The sequence below is a fragment of the Mytilus galloprovincialis genome, chromosome 4 (assembly GCF_965363235.1).
Source record: "Mytilus galloprovincialis chromosome 4, xbMytGall1.hap1.1, whole genome shotgun sequence".
Classification (NCBI taxonomy): domain Eukaryota; kingdom Metazoa; phylum Mollusca; class Bivalvia; order Mytilida; family Mytilidae; genus Mytilus; species Mytilus galloprovincialis.
In genome coordinates, this window is record NC_134841.1 from 25,527,486 (window position 1) to 25,547,134 (window position 19,649).

At 32.8% G+C, this 19,649-nt stretch overlaps 1 protein-coding gene across 1 annotated transcript in view; it reads left to right on the plus strand.

Annotated features, from left to right (window-relative positions):
* Nucleotides 1-19,649, plus strand: part of LOC143071697 (uncharacterized) — a 46,384-nt gene that overhangs the window by 11,047 nt on the left and 15,688 nt on the right. The window contains exons 4-5 of the mRNA XM_076246185.1: nt 1,107-4,113; nt 16,456-16,802. Of these exons, the coding sequence (XP_076102300.1) occupies nt 1,107-4,113; nt 16,456-16,802 (3,354 nt within the window). The remainder of the gene's footprint in view (nt 1-1,106; nt 4,114-16,455; nt 16,803-19,649) is intronic.

Consider the following 19,649-nt stretch of genomic DNA (forward strand, 5'->3'; position numbering starts at 1 on the left):
ATAACGCGCGTAGCGGGTTATTTAACCGTGTGCACCACATTTTTTATGTTATTTCGAATAGACAGAAAAAATATTACAGTCATTTCTTATAATTTAATTCTAAATTCCATTTTGAATCGTAGAAACCCATGAAAAAACGTTGATGACGTCACGGTCACATGACTAAATTATGTTTATGGGCTCATAACAAAATAACGTCAGCCAATCAGAAGACGCGTTACATCCAAAATTAAATTATATATCTTTAAATGGACTGTTTTTTTTATCATTTATCATTTAAATTTATCCTTGGGTTAGAGTTTGTTGCACATTCATAACTTCGTCAAAGTTTAACCTTTATAGAATTTTATTAAACGGTAGAAGCTTTTTAATATTTAATTGTATGTATGAACTTTAGAAAATGTAACAGTGACCCTACCCAAATTTGTACTTTATCTAAGCATTCGTTATAAGTTTCATTTTCAGTATTTTTCTATAGAGTCTGATGGACTTAGGTTTTACAGTTAACATATACCGACAGTGTGTGATTACAATTTATTTACATGATAAAGCTAACCTTCATGGATAGATGCTGATCTTCAAGACCAAGAAAAACCATTTGAAGAATATTTTATTTTACTGATAAATGGGAAAAGAAAAGTCCTTAAGTTTTTTGTAACAGTTACGCTTCCCACATCTGTACTTGGTCTGAGTTTTGTGGTAGTAAGCATTGTTAGAAGTTTCATAACATTTAGTTGAGGCAAACGTAAGTAAAAGAACGGAATCGAAAAATTCAGCAATGTTTCCGTTTGTAAAGAGGTATAACTCTAGAACGGTAAAAGTGACGCCAACAAAATTCAAACTTAAGGTCAACGAACAGTAATTGGGCTATGTCGCAGATTTTGCTAAATTTACGCTTACAGCCTTGGCTCTGTGAACTACAACTGAAAATCGAAAAAAAAATAATGCATTTTTTTTATTATCGGAAATATTACAGATTGATTTCATTCAACAAGGGCATGTTTGTATAGAAAGCACATAAAATTTTAAAATGTCAACAACATATATATTTTTCAAATTTTAGATTTTCCCCCCCCTTAATTACAGCAAAGCAATTTTAACTTCAGGTATTTAAATCGCTTGGCAATCTAGCGCAGCCAGATACCATTACCAAAATTGATCTAGCGAACCCAATTACAACCTTGAGTCTTCGATTATACCCTCAATTATGGGAGGGTGTTCCGTTTTTTAAACTCAAATTGAGACTCTGCGAACCTGAATATATGGATGCTCCTTTCATGAAGGCGAACGCAACAACAACTAATTTAGATTCTCGGATCATTAGAACTCCGAAGAAAAACATCGAAAATCCTAAAGAGTCTATTATAAGAAACAGAGAAGCTAATATTCGCCTTTCAAAGAAGTTGAAGTACCTCTTCCACACTCCGGCTGACCATATCAATAGGAGGAGGTCAAAGGACTACACATCTCCCTACATGCATCGAAACCAAAAGTTTCGTAGGAATCAATACTACCATGGTTCTCCAAATATGGATATTGACCGTACAATGCACCTTGATACTTTACGCCCTATTTATGGTCATACATCGTATACTGATGATAAACCTTTTGAGGATAGAAAATATACAGATTCTGGACCTACTAGTAGCTATCCAAAAAACACAACATTTCCTAATGAAAATAAAAATACACAAAGTAAGGACTACCGTTATCTTCCATTCCGATATTACGATAAGCGTCAGCACAAAAGAGACCGAATTGATGATCGACCTAGCAATGACGATTTGACAAGTCTTATAAATAATGAATTCGTTCCTGATCAATTACACAAAAAAAGCACTGACCAAAAGAGACAATCAGATGCTGACAAGCCTATTAAAAACAAACAAAACATGACAACTGTAGAAAAAAACGAAGATAAGGGGCTTAAAATTGAAGAGCAAATACGTAAACTTAGAGAAGAAGAATATAAAATACAAAAAGAAGCACTTAGAAAGGAAGAACGTAAAAGTAAACTAAGACAGGAAGAATATAAACGTAAACAACGAACACATAAACTTATACTTAAAAGACTAAAATTTAAATGTAGAAAAGACAAACGAAAAGGTCGATATAAATGTGCCGTTAGGAGAGCAAGGGGAGGGTGCTTCAGGGGTGTATTTCGTGCGTATAGAAGATGTCTTAGAACACAAGTACAAAGACTTAAGAAGGAAGAACAATCCCTAAGAAATAAGGAGCAAATCCTTAAACGTAAACTTGAAGAGGATGAGGAAGCAGCAAAACGTTCACGTAAACTTAGAGTGGCAGAAGGTAAACGCAAGCTTGAAGCGAAAATACGTAAACTTAGAGAAGACGCACGTATACAGCGAAAAGAGGCAGTTAAACGTAAAATTGAAGAGAAAAAACGAAGAGAACAGGAAATTAAACGTAGAGAGGAAGAGATTAAACGTAAACTTATTGAGGAAGAACGTAAACGTAAACTTAAGGAGGAAGCACGTAAACGTAAAATTGAAGAGGAAAAACGTAGAATAATAGAGGAAGAACGGAAACGTAAACTTAGAGAAGAAGAACGTAAACGTAAACTCGAGGAACAACGTAAACGTAAAATAATAGAGGAAGAACATAAACGCAAGCTTCGAGAAGAAGAACGTAAACGTAAACTCGAGGAAGAACGTAAACGTAAACTTGAAGAGGAAAAACGTAAAATAATAGAAGAAGAACGTAAACGTAAACTGAAAGAGGAAGAAGTAAGACGACAACTAAAAAAACAAAGAGAGGAAGAACGTAAACGTAAACTCCAGGAGGAAGAACGTAAACGTAAACTTGAGGAAAAACGTAAAATTGAAGAGGAAAAACGTAAACAAAGAGAGGAAGAACGTAAACGTAAACTGAAGGAGGAAGAAATAAGACGACAAGAAAAAAAACAAAGAGAGGAAGAACGTAAACGTAAACTTCAGGAGGAAGAACGTAAACGTAAACTTCAAGAGGAAGAACGTAAACGTAAACTTCAGGAGGAAAAACGTAAAATTGAAGAGGAGGCTCGTAAAAAAATAGAGGAAGAACGTAAACGTAAACTTAAGGAGGAAAAAGAACGTAAACTCAAAGAGGAAAAACGTAAAATTGAAGAGGAAGAACGTAAACGCAAACTTAGAGAAAAAGAACGTAAACTCAAGGAGGAAGAAGAACGTAAACGTAAACTTAAGGAGGAAAAAGAACGTAAACTAAAGGAGGAAAAACGTAAAATTGAAGAGGAAGCTCGTAAAAAAATAGAGGATGAACGTAAACGTAAACTTAAGGAGGAAAAAGAACGTAAACTCAAAGAGGAAAAACGTAAAATTGAAGAGGAAGAACGTAAACGCAAACTTAGAGAGGAAGAACGTAAACGTAAACTCAAAGAAGAAGAAGTACGTAAACGTAAAATCAAGGAGGAAGAAGAACGTAAACGTAAACATAAGGAGGGAGAAGAACGTAAACGCAAAATTGAAGAGAGAAAACGTAAACAAATAGAGGAAGAACGTAAACGTAAACTTATCAAGAAAGAACATGAACGTAAACTTAGAGAAGAAAAACTTAAACAACATAAACTTAAAGAGGAAGAACGTAAACGCAAACTTAAAGAAGAAGAACGTAGACAACAAGAACGTAAAGTCCAAGAGGAAGCACGTAAACGTAAACTTAAAGAGGACAAACGTAGACAACAAGAACGTAAAGTTCAGGAGGAAGCACGTAAACGTAAACTCAAAGAGGAAGAAGGTAAACACCAAGAACGTAAAGTTCAGGAGGAAGCACGTAAACGTGAAATTGAAAAGGAAAAACGAAAAATTAAGGAGGAAGAACGTAAACGCAAACTTATAGAGAAAGAAAATATACGTAAACTTAAAGAAGAAAATCATAAACAACAGAAACAGCTGAAAACTGAACCTGTTCCAAGTACAACTGTACAGACGAGAACAAAGACCGAACCCATAACAACACCGAATATAACGACAAGACAGCGAACCACAAATACGAGTCAACCTACCAAAACGACAAAACAACCAACGAAACCAGCCAACTTGACAAAAAACACACTGAATGAAGATCTGGAAAAAGAACTCATCAAAGAAACGGAAGGTAAATTATATTTTGTAAAGGAAGGTCAAGGCCTCGTTTTTTTGTATGGAAAAATGGGTTGCGGGTTATACAGTTTCCCTTGATAGATTGGAATGAAACTTATACAGATTTGAGATATGATGGTAGGGTAGAAACCCGGTAGGGAGAGGTATGGGCATTTAGGTTATTTTGTGGTAGGGGTGATCAGTATCGAGTTCTCGACCCTTTCCGCATATTTTTTATAACAAAAATATCATACCCAAATCAACTTTTTTATTTACAATAAATATATCTGTACCAAGCCATGTAACTTACGCTATTTCAAAAAGATGCACATAGATTTGACCAATATCGGATACATTTACAACTTTAATTTCAATCTGTGAAGAAAATCGACATCTGCTTATTTTCACCAAAGTATTCCCCAGGTTTTCGACATATTATTTTCGTACATATGGTCATACTTGAAAGTTTTCATTGTATTTTTCTCAGGACTATTTCTGGCAGCATGACAGCAATTTGAACAGATATATCATGTTATGGAGGGTATTTGCGAAAAATACCAGTCAAGGGACTGTAAAATTTGTCGAGCCGATAGTCGAGGGAAATTCGGTCCCAAGACTGGTATTTTTCGCATATACCCCTCCATAACATGATATATCTGTTTGATTACACCGAAAAGATTTGGATTGAAACTCTCTATTCAGGAAAAGATTTAAAGATTATTTGTTCTTACTTGAAAGATGTTTATGCATAGAGCCGCGGGAATTATACATGTAGTAATACGCGTTAGCTCGCTTTTTTATGTAACGTCATATGAGAAAAAAATGGCGAGAAGATGCTCGAAAGGGTAAAAAAGGGATATATATAGGCTTTGTGATTTCGGCTGCGCTATAAATATTAATTGCGGTGATTCCCCATAATTTAAATATTGTCTTAGATGGTACATATTTCAATTTGTAGTAGAAAAGTATGATGACTTTGGTATTCGCAAAGAGTAAACTGCTTCCCTAAACATTTCTGGTGAAGGTATTCTTTGACAGGTTATAGTTGATAGTGTGGGCAATTCTAACTGTTGACGACGACTTGGGATTTGAACTGGTCTTTCTAATTGAGGTGTGAGCTCATTGGTCCCTTGCTGTCATAACAATTGTGATGTCTGATGCTGTGTAAATTGGTTACGTGAATTTTCACGTTTTTCATTGTTTACCTCAATATTAAATTTGATACGTGGTATTGTGTCATTATTAATCTCGCAACATGGAAAGAACAGAATGTGTTCTTTCATTGTTGTCAGGCTTAAACTGTTGATCACTTGAAAAATCTTGATTTTGTCCTGGTCATTATATTTGGTTTTCCTTCATCTTGATTTGACAATTTTGTTGAATACCGGTGGCCATACTTCAAAGTGTAATCTAAGGTAGCAATAAACAGTTAGGAAAAAATACTAAAATTGCCCTTTTGAATTTTACCATCCCCTTTTCATTGCTTTCTTGCAATAACAAGCTTACTGTTTGTGTCATATATGGGCATATGTATGTAATCAGAATCTTCCATAGATTTTATATCCAGTATATAAAATGGTAAAATATAATTTCATTTTGGTGTATCCATGGCAACAATCTGCATTTATTTGTTATAAAATATTGCAAAAAGGGGGGAAAGATGTCATATATTTTCCCAAAATTTGCCTAAAGTAGAATTTCAATCGCTTAAGGAGGTAGATCTAGGTTAAGGGAAATAACTCTTAAAATCATCAGTACGTTTGTGTCAACCATTTTCAAAAAATATATTCTAAGCTTCTAGGTTACATAGATTATTTTCAATCTGTTTCAGGTAAATGCTTAAAATACATTGATGAACTTGACTTTTATAAACGCTTAACTGATTTAAAGAGTTATCTCCCTGAACCAAGGTCTACCCCCTTAAAGTAATACCTTTTCTGAAACTGTGTACATATATCATTCAGCAAATCTAATGAAAATCATATGTCTTTCATCTCATTTTTTTTTTATAAAATTGCGTCAAAAACTTCGTGTAGAAAAAGAGTGTTTGTAAACAGTACATTAATGTCTGGACCGATGGCCGGTCTAGCTATGAAAATACGGATTGTCAAACAGAAAACAGCCCATAAAACATCTAAAAAATAATCTTGATGCACTTATAAACCATCTTTGAAGGCTAAATTAGCACTCATCTTTCTAAAAATGAATTTTATTACACAATAACTTTCCTATTTGAAAAATACACAGAGGCCAAAACGCGAAACTAAACTCCTAACTGTGTATTGCTACCTAAAAGCTCGCCCAAAACTGCGTTTTTTACTCCCGCCAAAGGGTTTTCAAATGCGGCGGAGGACATTTTAGCGCATTGAAAGGAAATTTTAGCGAAAAAAAATCAGACGTGTTAGCACCAAAGTAAAAATTAATCGACTGATTTGTATCAAGAAAAACGTAAATAGCTGAGTGACAACTATTAAACTGCTCATCATTATGGGCATGGAACGACCCTGGACCATTATCTGTTCGCTTCGAGTTACATAGAACTTCTGTCAAAAGCTTAAGGGCATACGATACAGTTTTTATCCCGTATTTAAATTTTGATGAACATTTGCATGTTGGCTATTTTTTACCTGATTAAGGTAAACGGTACGTAAATGGCTGGGCCAGCGATTTTTGAAAGAAATTGTATACACGTATAACTTTTAAAGCGATAATGAAAAATCGAAAAATCTAAGTGGGTAACCGATCTAACTTCGGAGTTACAGACATTTGAAAATGATAAGGAAACAACATAAATTACATAGACATAACGTTAAATTTAAACCAAAAATAAGAAATTGAAGCTTTATTTATTCTGCAGTTAAAACCAATCCTACGATTTTTCTATAAAAATATTTTTTCCTTTCTATTGATATGTAATTTTCATAGTATTACCGAACTCCCTTTTTATATATCACACGGTAGGTATAGTGTCCGGCTAGGATCGTGGTTTTTCGAGTGATTTGATCGGGCTTTTTCGAGTGTGACCACTTTTTTTCGAGTGAATATGATCAAAAATGTATACAAACAGACTTCTTTTCTAACAAGAGGTGATATAGAAGCTTGCGTTTGATATACAAGGTTATACATGATATGCTAGTATTTGAGATATAAAGATAGTATCATTCTGAAATTGCTTTTCGTTTAAAAAGTTAAATTTAGCCTTAAAATGTTTTTATTCCAAAATACCGTATAAAGCCATTTTCTTACACATACCAATGTAAATGTCGACGGAAATGCATACATGGAATCTATATATCCTTATAAATACAGACACTTTTCAAAAACTATTGTCATTGCATTGAAAACGACATTTTGAGACTAAATTGGATTTTTCATGTCCGGGTTTTTTCGAGAACAGTCCGGGCTTTTTCGAGTGTGTCCTTTTTTTATCGAGTGATTATTCACATTTCTTATAGCTAAAAATGTTATGTGTTTACGTTTAAAAACTATTAGTCCAGTCAGTCTAGCATACATTTGACCCTAACCTTAAAGTAATTCCAACAGAAGATTTAAAAATTTTAATCTTTATCATTTTACCTAATCATACACAGAAAAAAGTCCCATGAAATCTTACTTGAGGAAGTTAAAAAATTATGATTGAAAATTCCTATGGCGATTTGCATTGATAAATGGAGATAAGTCTGCAAAAAAGGCACAAATATCAATAAAAATTGAAACAAAATTATACCTTTTACCGCTTCTATTGTACAGAATGTATTGATTCTTGATATTTTAGCCATCTTTAGAGTACAACAAACAACTCTTAAGGTGTAGTCATATCTTTTATCAAGCAAGAATCTAAATTTCGTAGTTCCATACATTTCATGTAACCGTCATTGTTATAGATAAGTTTATGGTATGATTGAATCGTTTCTAATGTATACCTATATGGTCCCAAATTGGGTTGCCCTGAGGCAATTTTTTTTTTCGCTACCTCTTTCTCCAAAACAATATATTTTTCGCCACTTTATTACTTTTTTCGCCAAGTAACATAAATATATCTTTCGTTTAAAATGTTCTACCACCACCCAACCACTAAACCGTTAGTTTTCCCGTTTGAATGGTTTTGAAGTAGTTATTTAGGGGGCCCTTTATAGATTCTTGTTCGGTATGAGCCAATGCCCAGTGTTGAAGGCCGTGCCTTGACCTTTAATAGTTTACTTTTATAAACTGTTAATTGGATTGAAAGTTGTCTCATTGGCACTCATACCACATCTTTCTATATCTATCATATGATCCGACCATACGCGTACAGTTTGACCATATGAGTATACGCGTATGGTCCAAATACTTATATGGTGCGGAACATAAGCATAGACTATTCAAATTGAGACGTACATACATATATAGTATAAGATGAGATTTATGTTTGTTCTAAAAAGAGTATACATCTTAGATATTTCATTAACTATTTGTCTTGTATCTAGTATTATTTATTTTATTGTTTAAGAAAAGGAAACCTAAAACGACTAAATGCTACAACTGTGAGGAGGAGTCTGATTATGTAAATATAATTATTGGTCATACAGCAACTAATCTACGGAAGCGTATTAGGGACATAGAAAAAATAAAATTGGCAGTGAACTTTTTTTTCAAAGTCGATATTTTGACATTTCAAATCTCAAAATTTCGACTTCAACTCGAAATTTTAACTTTTCTTATCTTGAAATTTTGACTTTCTAAAATTTTGAAATTTCGACCTTTTTTAAAACTTGAAATTTCGACTTTTTCTAAACTCGAAATTTTGACTTCTTTTAAACTCAAAATTTCGACTTTTTTTAAAGTCTAAATTTCGACTTTTTTTAAACTCGAAATTTCGACTTTTTCTAAACTCGAAATTTCGACTTTTTCTAAACTCGAAATTTCGACTTCTTTTTAACTCATAATTTCGACTTTTTTAAAACTTAAAATTTCGACTTTTCCTCAGTATTTATACGTTTGCGATTACCACATTCACAGTCATTTATATCAACGAGGCGGAGAGTCATTTACATCATAAACTTCATAATATAAAAAAGAAGATGTGGTATGATTGCCAATGAGACAACTATCCACAAAAGATTCATAAGCATATTTTAATAAACTAAAACATTTTAAAGAGGTTATTTTAGATAGAAAATCTTGTTCTTGCCAAAGAATAAATAAAATATGTTTCACGTTCAAATACATATTTCAAGTCTGGACTTCAGATATGTGTATCAAGTAACCCCGCTATTCCGACACACCTATATTACGACATACTTTTATTCAACAGTCTAATATATAAAGACAAGGGTTAATAGTTGTGTTATAAGAATGCAAACTTCCAAAACTAGAAAACTGGGGCAGCTCATTGGTCGTTCTGAATATGCATGGCATTTTGGGCTACTTGATTTACCATTGTTTAAACAAGGCAAAGTCAGTGACTTGCTATTGGTATACCAAACAGGCCTTTGCAACTGTGATGCTAAATGTCCTCAGGTCTGACGATCCTATGACAGTGTCGTGGAAACTAAAACATGGAATATGCGGGGGGGGGGGGAATTCTGTCAACATGCATGTTCTTTACGAATGGTTTCTTTAATATTAAATGCTAATCCATATCTTAAGAACAAAACCAGTTTCTGAATATAAATTGCCAAAATAAGTAAATGACGCTTTAATAATTTGCATCCATGTCTACTCCTTCTAAAATTGTAATAACTGTTTGAATACTAACATCAAAGTTTTAAGAGTATTTAGAAAAAGTAAAAATTTCGAGATTTCAACAGTCGAAATTTTGAAATCAAAGTCGAAATTTCGATTTAAAAAAAAAAGTCGAAATTTTGTGTTTATTAAAATAAGTTGAAATTTCGAGTTTAAAATAAGTCGAAATTTCGAGTTTTAAAAAAGTCGAAATTTTGAGTTTAAAATAAGTTGAAATTTCGAGTTTAAAATAAGTCGAAATTTTTAGTTTTAATTAAGTCGAAATTTTGAGTTTAAAATAAGTTGAAATTTCGAGTTTTAGATAAGTCGAAATTTCGAGTTTAAAGATAGGTCGACATTTCGAGTTTTAAAAAAGTCAAAATTTCGAGTTTAAAGTGGAAATTTTGAATTTTTATATGTTGAAATTTCGAGTTTAAAAAAGTCAAAATTTCGACTTTTTGAAAAGTCGAAATTTCAAGATTTTGGAAAGTCAAAATTTCAAGTTTAAGTCAAAATTTCGGGATTTGAAAAGTCAAAATTTCAAGTTAAAGTCAAAATTTCGAGATTTGAAAAGTCAAAATTTCGACTTTGAAAAAAAAAGTTCACTGCCAATTTTATTTTTTCTATGTCCCTAATACGCTTCCGTACTAATCACCATGATAACTTCCTTTCAATAAAAGAAAAGTGTCTAAATAGTGGAAAATATGAATATTAATGAAGAAATTACAATGTTGTTCCTGGTGTCGTTCGAAGCACTGGACAATCTAGCTGGTGATAGCATATAATATACACATTTTGTATTTTTCTATCATTGCTAAAGTATGCTATTTAGGCTATGGAACTATTCATTTCATTGTTGATTTTATCTGAAATTTATTCAAATTTTTTGTTCAATGGCAATAAAAATAGGGCGGATTAAGTGTGTGTGTTTTTTAGGGTTTTTTTGTTAATAGGTTACTTTTATTAATCTCTGGAGTTTACCACAAGAAATATTATTCACTGTAAAGTCCAAAGTAGCATGAAATGTAGTCAAAATGGGGTGGGATCTTCTTTTTACAACATCATTAAAAGCATGTATGAAGTAAGTAAATCATGTGTAAAAGTAAATGAAAACTTAACAAATTCCTTTTCAACGCATCTGGGGGTGAAACTAGGAGACAATCTTAGTCCAAACCTCTTCAAGATCTTTATTAATAATTTGACAAACTATTTAAAACACTCTGAAGACCCAGTTTCAATAAATGATCAAGATTTGCACTGCCTTATGTATGCTGACGATATTGTTTTATTGTCAACATCTCCGAATGGTTTGCAAAAAAAATTGGACATTTTGCAAAATTACTGCAATGATTGGTGCTTAAGTGTGAATACAAACAAAGGTTCTTATATTTAACTAAGGCAGGTAGATTGATTAACAAATATGATTTCATGCTAAATGGTGTAAAACTAGAGTGTGTTAATTCATATAGATATTTGGGTATACATTTTTGTGCATCTGGCTCCTTTACAGTAGCCCAGGATGAATTGTATAAAAAAGGCACTAAAAGCCTATTTTAAGTTATCTAAAGAATTTTTATCCTTGCATCCTTCGGTCAAAACAAGCCGATGCATGTTTTGATCATACCATCAAACCCATCCTATTATACAGCTGTGAGATATGGGGTGCCTTTAATCCAATGTCATCTAAATATAGAAATGGATTTTTTTCATTTACTCTAAATTACCTGCTGAAAAACTTCATACTAAATTCTGTAAATTTATTCTTGGAGCTCCAAAAAAAAGCACCAATTTTGCAGTATTAACTGAGTTGGGAAGACTACCAATATATTTTAACATGATTAAAGCAATGACTAAATACTATTACAGACTAGAAAAATCAGACACTAACTTTCCATTGTTATACAATGCATTTATAGAATCAAAGAAATTGTATGAGTCAAAGAAACCGTCGTGGTGTATGTCATCTGAAAAACTTCTTTCACTGATTAATAATTATCAAATATCCTCAGACACAACTAAACCAATTGAACAGAAAACTAAGAAATGCCATGTTGAAAGATTAGGAAAAAAATCTCAAAACTCACTCAGAAGGAAAACTATGCACATATGTTACCTTTAAATCAAATTTTGGTTGTGAAAAATATCTTAATATTATTAAAAAATTTGAAGATAGACGGAGTCTAACAAGATTTCGCATATCTGCTCACCATTTACTTATAGAGAGAGGTAGATATAGTAATACTCCCCGACACAATAGACTATGTAAGAGATGTTGTAGTAATGAGGTCGAATATGAAACACATTTTCTTTTCAACTGTGATAGTTTATCGGACCAAAGGAAAGACATGATAACAATGATAAATAACTGCTGCAAGAATTTTAAAAATCTTGACCCTAACCAAAAACTGATATGGTTAATGAAAAATGAAGATGAGAATTTATGATCAGAATTATGCATGTTCATTAAGAAATTTGAAAAGTTTTAATGGGATTTATCTCCCTCTACTACTTGTAATTTGAACTTTATATTTTCTCTATAGTGAATTCTAGAGCACCGTCCCTTGATGAATATTGCCCAGTAGCAATGTCAACCCTTGCTGCTGTGCATTAATAATGAGGAGAATCACTATTGGAGTAATCTCATGTATCTGTAGCTAGTTCTGAAGGACCTCCCCTTGATGACCTTTGCATTGTTGTGATGTAAAAGTTTCTCACTGCTGTGCACTGGTCATGAGGAGAACTACTGCAGAATGAGATACTATATTCCTGGTTCTATTTTTACTTTTCTTTTTTTTTCCGTATTAATAAACTTTATATCTTATTTTTTTAATATTAAATCGATCTCATTGCACTCAATGCCTCTTACCTTAATTATATCCTACATTGCTCATATTATCAATTTATTATTTGTGTATTACTTATTGTGTATTTCACTAATGTTTATATAATCATTTTATTATGATGTTTTTTGTATCTTGCCCGACAAGGGCCCATGATTGGTTTAATAAAATAATGTCTAATGTCTAATGTAGTCAAAATGAATATGAGTTCCCTACATTATGTTCTAGAAACCGTTTTGTTAAGGATCTAGTAATTTCTAAATGAACACTTGAAAGTAGTTTTATAACGCTCTCCAAACCGGCAGAATATTTGCATTAAACTGAAAAAAGATTCATTTTGATATGTTTTGATGACTGATTGGGAATATATGATATTGTCCTTCACTTGATTACAGTTATAAACTAGAAAAAAAAAGTCATTTTTTAAAGTCTAGAATCTGTCGTCGTCTGTCGTCGTCTGTCGTCGTAAACTATTTCAAGAATCTTCTCCTCTGAAACTACTGGGCCAAATACTTTCAAACTTTAACTGAATGTTCCTTAGGGTATCTAATTTATAAATTGTATCCGAAGTTTTGATCTATCAACAAACATGGTCGCCATTGCTAAAAATAGAACATAGGGGTCAAATGCTGTTTTTGGCTTATAACTCAAAAACCAAAGCATTTAGAGCAAATCTGACGTGGGTAATATTGTTTATCAGGTCAAGATCTATCTACCCTGAAATTTTCAGATGAATCAGACAACCCGTTGTTGGGTTGCTGCCCCTGAATTGGTAATTTTAAGGAAATTTTGCTGTTTTTTGGTTATTATCTTGAATATTTTTATAGATAGAGATAAACTGTAAACAGGAATAATGTTCAGCAAAGTAAGATTTACAAATAAGTCAATATGACGGAAATGGTCAGTTGACCCCTTTAGGAGTTATTGCCCTTTATAGTCAATTTTTAACCATTTTTCGTAAATCTTAGTAATCTTTTACAAAAATCTTCTCCTCTGAAACTACTGGGCCAAATACTTCCAAACTTTAATTGAATGTTCCTTAGGGTATCTAGTTTGTAAATTGTATCCGAAGTTATGATCTATCAACAAACATGGTCGCCATTGCTAAAAATAGAACATTGGGGTCAAATGCAGTTTTTGGCTTATAACTCAAAAACCAAAGCATTTAGAGCAAATCTGACATGGGGTAATATTGTTTATCAGGTCAAGATCTATCTGCCCTGAAATTTTCAGATGAATCAGACAACCTGTTGTTGGGTTGCTGCCCCTGAATTGATAATTTTAAGGAAATTTTGCTGTTTTTGTTTATTATCTTGATATATAATTATAGATAGAAATAAACTGTAAACAGCAATAATGTTCAGCAAAGTAAGATCTTCAATTAAGTCTAATTGACCAAAATTGTCAATTGACCACTTAAGGAGTTATTGCCCTTTAAAGACTTTTTTCACAATTTGTTCATCATGTTGACTTACTTTAAAAAATCTTCTCCGTTGAAACTGCTGTATCAATTTCAGCCAAACTTAGGCTAAATGAGTTTCAGAGTATCTAGTATAAATTTTATATTTTATTTCCTTGTATGTCAAGAAACATAGCTCATATGGCTAAAATAGAACATAGGAGAAAATGATTATTTTTTTTGGCTTTTGAAGAAAATAGGACGATCCAAAAAACATTTAAATAAATTGAAAAGCCAAAATAATCATTGATGAGAGATTTAACCAAAAGAATTAAGGTGAGCGATTCAGGCTCTTGAGAGCCTCTTGTTCTTATTCAAATTTTTTTGTAAAAAACCCGGACCATTTGTCTAAATACGATTTCACAGTTGCTCTCGAAAAAACCCGGACAATAACAAACACTGATTGTTTTGGATTAAAAACAATGAAATTGAGCCTCTTTGTTGATCAAAACATATAAAGTATTCAATATAAGATGGGTAGTAATGTTAAAAACGGTTATAATTACGAAATATCCGTTAATTGAACTTATCGCATGTTTTATCACTCGAAAAAGCCCGAACTACACTCGAAAAAAATGGACCAAATCACTCGAAAAACCACGATCCTAGCCGCACAGTATACCTACCGTGTATCAGCCGTTGGAAGAGTGTTGCCAACGGGAAAAGATAGAAATTGTATGACGTCGCCGAAAAGGATTACGTAACGTCAACTTTCCATCAGCAGAATAGTCGTCTACATCATAGAAATATTTTCACATAAAAGCAACGACTGCTTTATCAACATATATATATTAAACAGAAACAATCAAAGATCAGTCATTAAAATCGATTCTCTGAATGACGATATACATTCATTGTTCACATTGAAAAAAACGCTTTTATGATATTCCGATAAAAATATGTCAACACATCTATTTTCCCTATCATTTCATTGAAAAATGGTCCCTATTACATACCTGTTTAAAAGTAAAAATGTTCGACCAATTTGATTCACTTTCTGTAAAGAATAAAATAACAAAAAATACGGCACTTCTGATAGAAACATCGAATAGGCCTGAGTCACCTTAAGGATTATGTATCCTTGTGTTACTTCAATGCTAAACGTATAGAAATTTTATAGAAAATCCACGGCATTTCGTCTTGTACAAAATAGCGAAACTATAAATAATTACGCTTTGCACGAAGTTTCCCCATGGTAAATGTATTAAATGGCCCAACTTTAATATTCATTATCTCGAGCAGCAACCATTAGATATTCGGGGGGGGGGGGGGGCAATTTTTTTTGGAAAAAAGTTTGTTTTCAGTTTTTGGAGAATAAAAAATATTTGTTTCTGATCCTGAGAAAAAAAATTGTTTTAATCTCAACTACCACTATATGTTATGCTAAATTTAAAAGAAAAAAATGGTTTTCGACTGGTCGCAAAAAAAAAATAGATTGTCCAGAAAAACGGCACACAACGTTTACAAAATTTGGTTAGAAAGAAATGCACTCTAAGTTAGAAGCAGTAAAAGGAGATTAAAATGATGATTAGATAATTTGCAATATTAATATATAAAATAAGTATACATAATATATAGGGTGCATTTCTTTCAAACCAAAATTTTGTAAACGTTGTGCGCAGTTTGTTATCATTTGCTTAACGCTACAAAAGTAGAAATGAATACAACGTTTAATAAGTTTTTATTGGCCCTGTTTAAATTGTGTACACATTGTTAGCGAGTGCATAGTTTGTCAACATTTTGGTAAACTTTACAAACGTATGTGAGAAACATATGATCAAAACATGTGCGCCTAGCCATTTGTATCGTTTGTGTTAGAAAGAAATACACTCATAAAACCAACTTATGAATATCATAAGACACCTCTCGTGTAGTCGTAACTTTATGACCAACTTTAAGAGATGTCCTAAATAAGGACCACTTTGTGAAACCCACTTAGGACTAAGATATGTCATAAGATCAACCTAAGACATGTTTTAGTCCTAAGATAGCTTCATGAAACTGGCCCAAAACTTGTTTCTTCGTCAAAAGGAAGTGAAGTGTGCGATTTTGACCGTACTTGTAAACATTTTACACGCTCGCGTTCTAATGTTTTAGAAGATAATTCTAGTTCAACATTTTTCAAATCCGATGTTGCTGCGCATTGTCAAATGCTATTTTCTTAATCTTGGCATTTTATTTTTTAATGTTTGACAAAATTTTCTTAATCCCCGTGTGAACAAGGATGGGGTGTTATTAACTACATTTGGGTTATTAACCTATCAGAGTGCAGGTTTTTTGCTGCATAAGAAATAAATGTATTTATGTCAATAATGTGTCTTTTATTAACATTATTTTATGACTTTCTTTTTTTCAGCGCTAATATGCAAGACTAAACCAAAATGGCGTTATTCAAGTACTGGAATCCCACCTAGCGATGTATTCACGGCTACAGGAGATTCGACTCAGGCATGGCGAGCAAATGGTGGTCTTACAGTGGAACCATACCGTTTCCATACCAACACCAGGAACAAACACAAACAGATGATCAAAAAAATATTTTTCCAAGTTTCATTTCCAGAGCTTACTGAAGTGTTCGGAGTGAGGCTTATAGGAAGTAGCGAACCACGTAACTGGGGATGCATAACAAGATTTGCCATACTCTACAAAATGGCTCACCAGATGGAATGGGTATTCTACCGAGACAACTTTGGGGCAGCTAGGGCAAGTTTAATACAATTTACAAAAAAGTACTCTATACTATTATGAACATTAAATAATTTGTTTTTGTAGACCAGCAGCTTTTCGATAATGAATTATTTCGATTTAAGGTCAAGTTACAGTAAATGGACTATATCACAGATGTTCTTAAAATTTTGCATGTATACACTTTTGGCTTGTTGAAATGTTTCTGAAAATCGAAAAAAAAAATAATGCATTTATCTTTCGTTTTTTTTTAGCTCACCTGGCCCGAAGGGCCCCAAGTGAGCTTTCTCATCACTTGGCGTCCATCGTCCGGCGTCGTCCGTCGTCTGTCGTCCGTCGTTAACTTTTACAAAACTCTTCTCCTCTGAAACTACTGGGCCAAATTAGCCAAACTTAGGGTGCTATAAACAGTTTCGTATAAAAAAAAAACTAGGGGTCATTCCCCGACTAAAAATAACCATGGAGGGAAAGCCTTGTTTATTTACTCAATTGGTAAAAAGTATCATGTCTTTTGTATTTGATTGTAAAAATTAGTTAATTAGCTTTCAATAAAAACAGGTTGAATGATTGAAATAATTTTAAAAGTTATATTAAATATACATGTTTTGAGGGGAGACAACACTGTAAACATCCTGTTTTTTTTTTGGCAGTGAAAGTTGAAAACTTATTTGCAGTCACTGTAGCTCTTTTTGAGCAGGTAACCGTACCCTGAAACAAGATTATTTCGAAAGGCCATGTAAAAACCTACAAATTTCATACAGTTTTGATTATTTAAAATGTGCATGGATCATGTCTTCATGGGTGTGCATGACCTGGTTACAAGTTTTTTATGTTTAAATAAGACCTTTTTCCCCCATGATCATTTGATGGATTTTTTTTAATATATGAAAAGTACACATTATTTTTATTTCATAATAAACTAGAGAACATTCTGATTCCAGTGAAATATAGTTTTATACACAAGTATCTTAATTAATAAGTCCACCACTAAGGGTCACTTATGCATGGTCCCTCAAAACGTGAGGTCATAGAAAAAAACTGTTGATTGCACCCTTAGCCACAATCCTCATTGATGTATCTAGTTTAAGGTGTCATACCACCAATTAAAAATCCCTATCTGTTCAACCAAATTTTGCAATTTTTAACAGCTTTCTAAATATTTTACCTTAAGTTTAACTTCATAGAAACCAGGTATATCCTTAATTGTACGTGTATCAGCTTTCTTAATCCTCAGTTTTGAATGCAAACTCATAAACAAGTAAATTTTAGTCAAAATGGTCTTGATATATTTCGCTTCCACCAAAAGTTTCATGTATGCCAATTTGTAGGTTAGTTTAAGTAAACAATGACATCAAATGCACGTAGGCCTACTTTCAGATACGTTCTAAATTGGAGGTAGTAATTGGTGGTATGACACCTTTAAAGTTGTGCTCGACCAACCAACCGAGATGGCCGCCATGACTACAAATAGAACATATAGGGGTAAAATGTAAATTTTAGCTAATACCTGAAAGCAAAGCATTAAAAGCAAATATGACGGGATTGAGTTGTTTATCAGGTCAAGATCTATCTGCCCTGGAATTTTCAGACAAATCGGACAACCCGTTGTTTGGTTGATGCCCCTGAATTAGTAATTTTAAGGAAATTTTTCAGTTTTTGATTAATATCTTTAATATTATTATAGATAGAGATAAACTGAAATTTTAGTAAACTTTAAAAAAAAAATCTACTCCTCTGACTTACTGGGACTGATTTATCCAAACTTAGCCACAATCATAATTGGGATATCTAGTTTGCAAAATGTGTCCGATGACCTTGCCAACCAACCAAGATGGACGCAATAGCTAAAAAAAGTACATAGGGGTAAAAGGTAGATTTTGACTTATATCTCTGAAACCAAAGCATTTAGAGCAAATCTGACTTGGCTTAATATTGACTCTAAGGTCAAGATCTATCTGCCCTGATTTTTTTAGACAAATCGGACTTCCCGTTGTTGGGTTAGTGTCCCCGAATTAGTAAGTTTAATGAAATTTTGCAGTTGTTGGTTAATATCTTGAATACTATTATAGAAAGAGATAAACTGTAAACAGCAATAATGTTCAGCAAAGTAAGATCTACAAATAAGCCAGCATGGCCAAAACTGTCAGTTAACCTCTAAAGGAGTAATAGCCCTTTATAGTCAATGTTTAACCATTTTTCTAAAATTTCAGTTATCTTTTAAAAAATCTTCTCCTCTGAAACTACTAAGACAAATTTAACCAAACTTGGTAATCATCATCTTAAGGGTATGTAGTTTTAAAAATGTGTCCAATGACCCCATCCACGAACCAAGATGACCTACATGGCTAAAATAGTACATAGGGGTAAAATGCAGTTTGTGTCTGTGTAATATCATTCTGAATTCAAAGCATTTAGAGTGAATCTCATTCATTAAAACATGTGCATTTAGTCAAGAACTAACTGTCCTGAAATTTTCAGACAATTTAGGCAAACTGTTGTTGGGTTCCTGCCCCTGAACTGGTAATTTAAAAAAAAATTGCAGTTTTTATACGCCCGTCTTTTACACGGGACGTATTATGGTATACCGTTGTCTGTCCGTCCGTCTGTCCGTCCGTCGTCCACACTTCGGACAATAACTCAAAAACGCTTTCACCAATTTCCATGAAACTTAAGTGAATTGTTTATATCTATTGACGTAAGCTCCCTTTCGTTTTTTTTTAATTTCATATTTTAAGTTTTGGATTTATGGGCTTTATTCATAAAAAAGGGGGATTTTCAACACTTCGGACAATAACTCAAAAAGGCTTTCACCAATGTCCATGAAACTTTGGTGAATTGTTTATATCTATTGATGTAAGCTCCCTT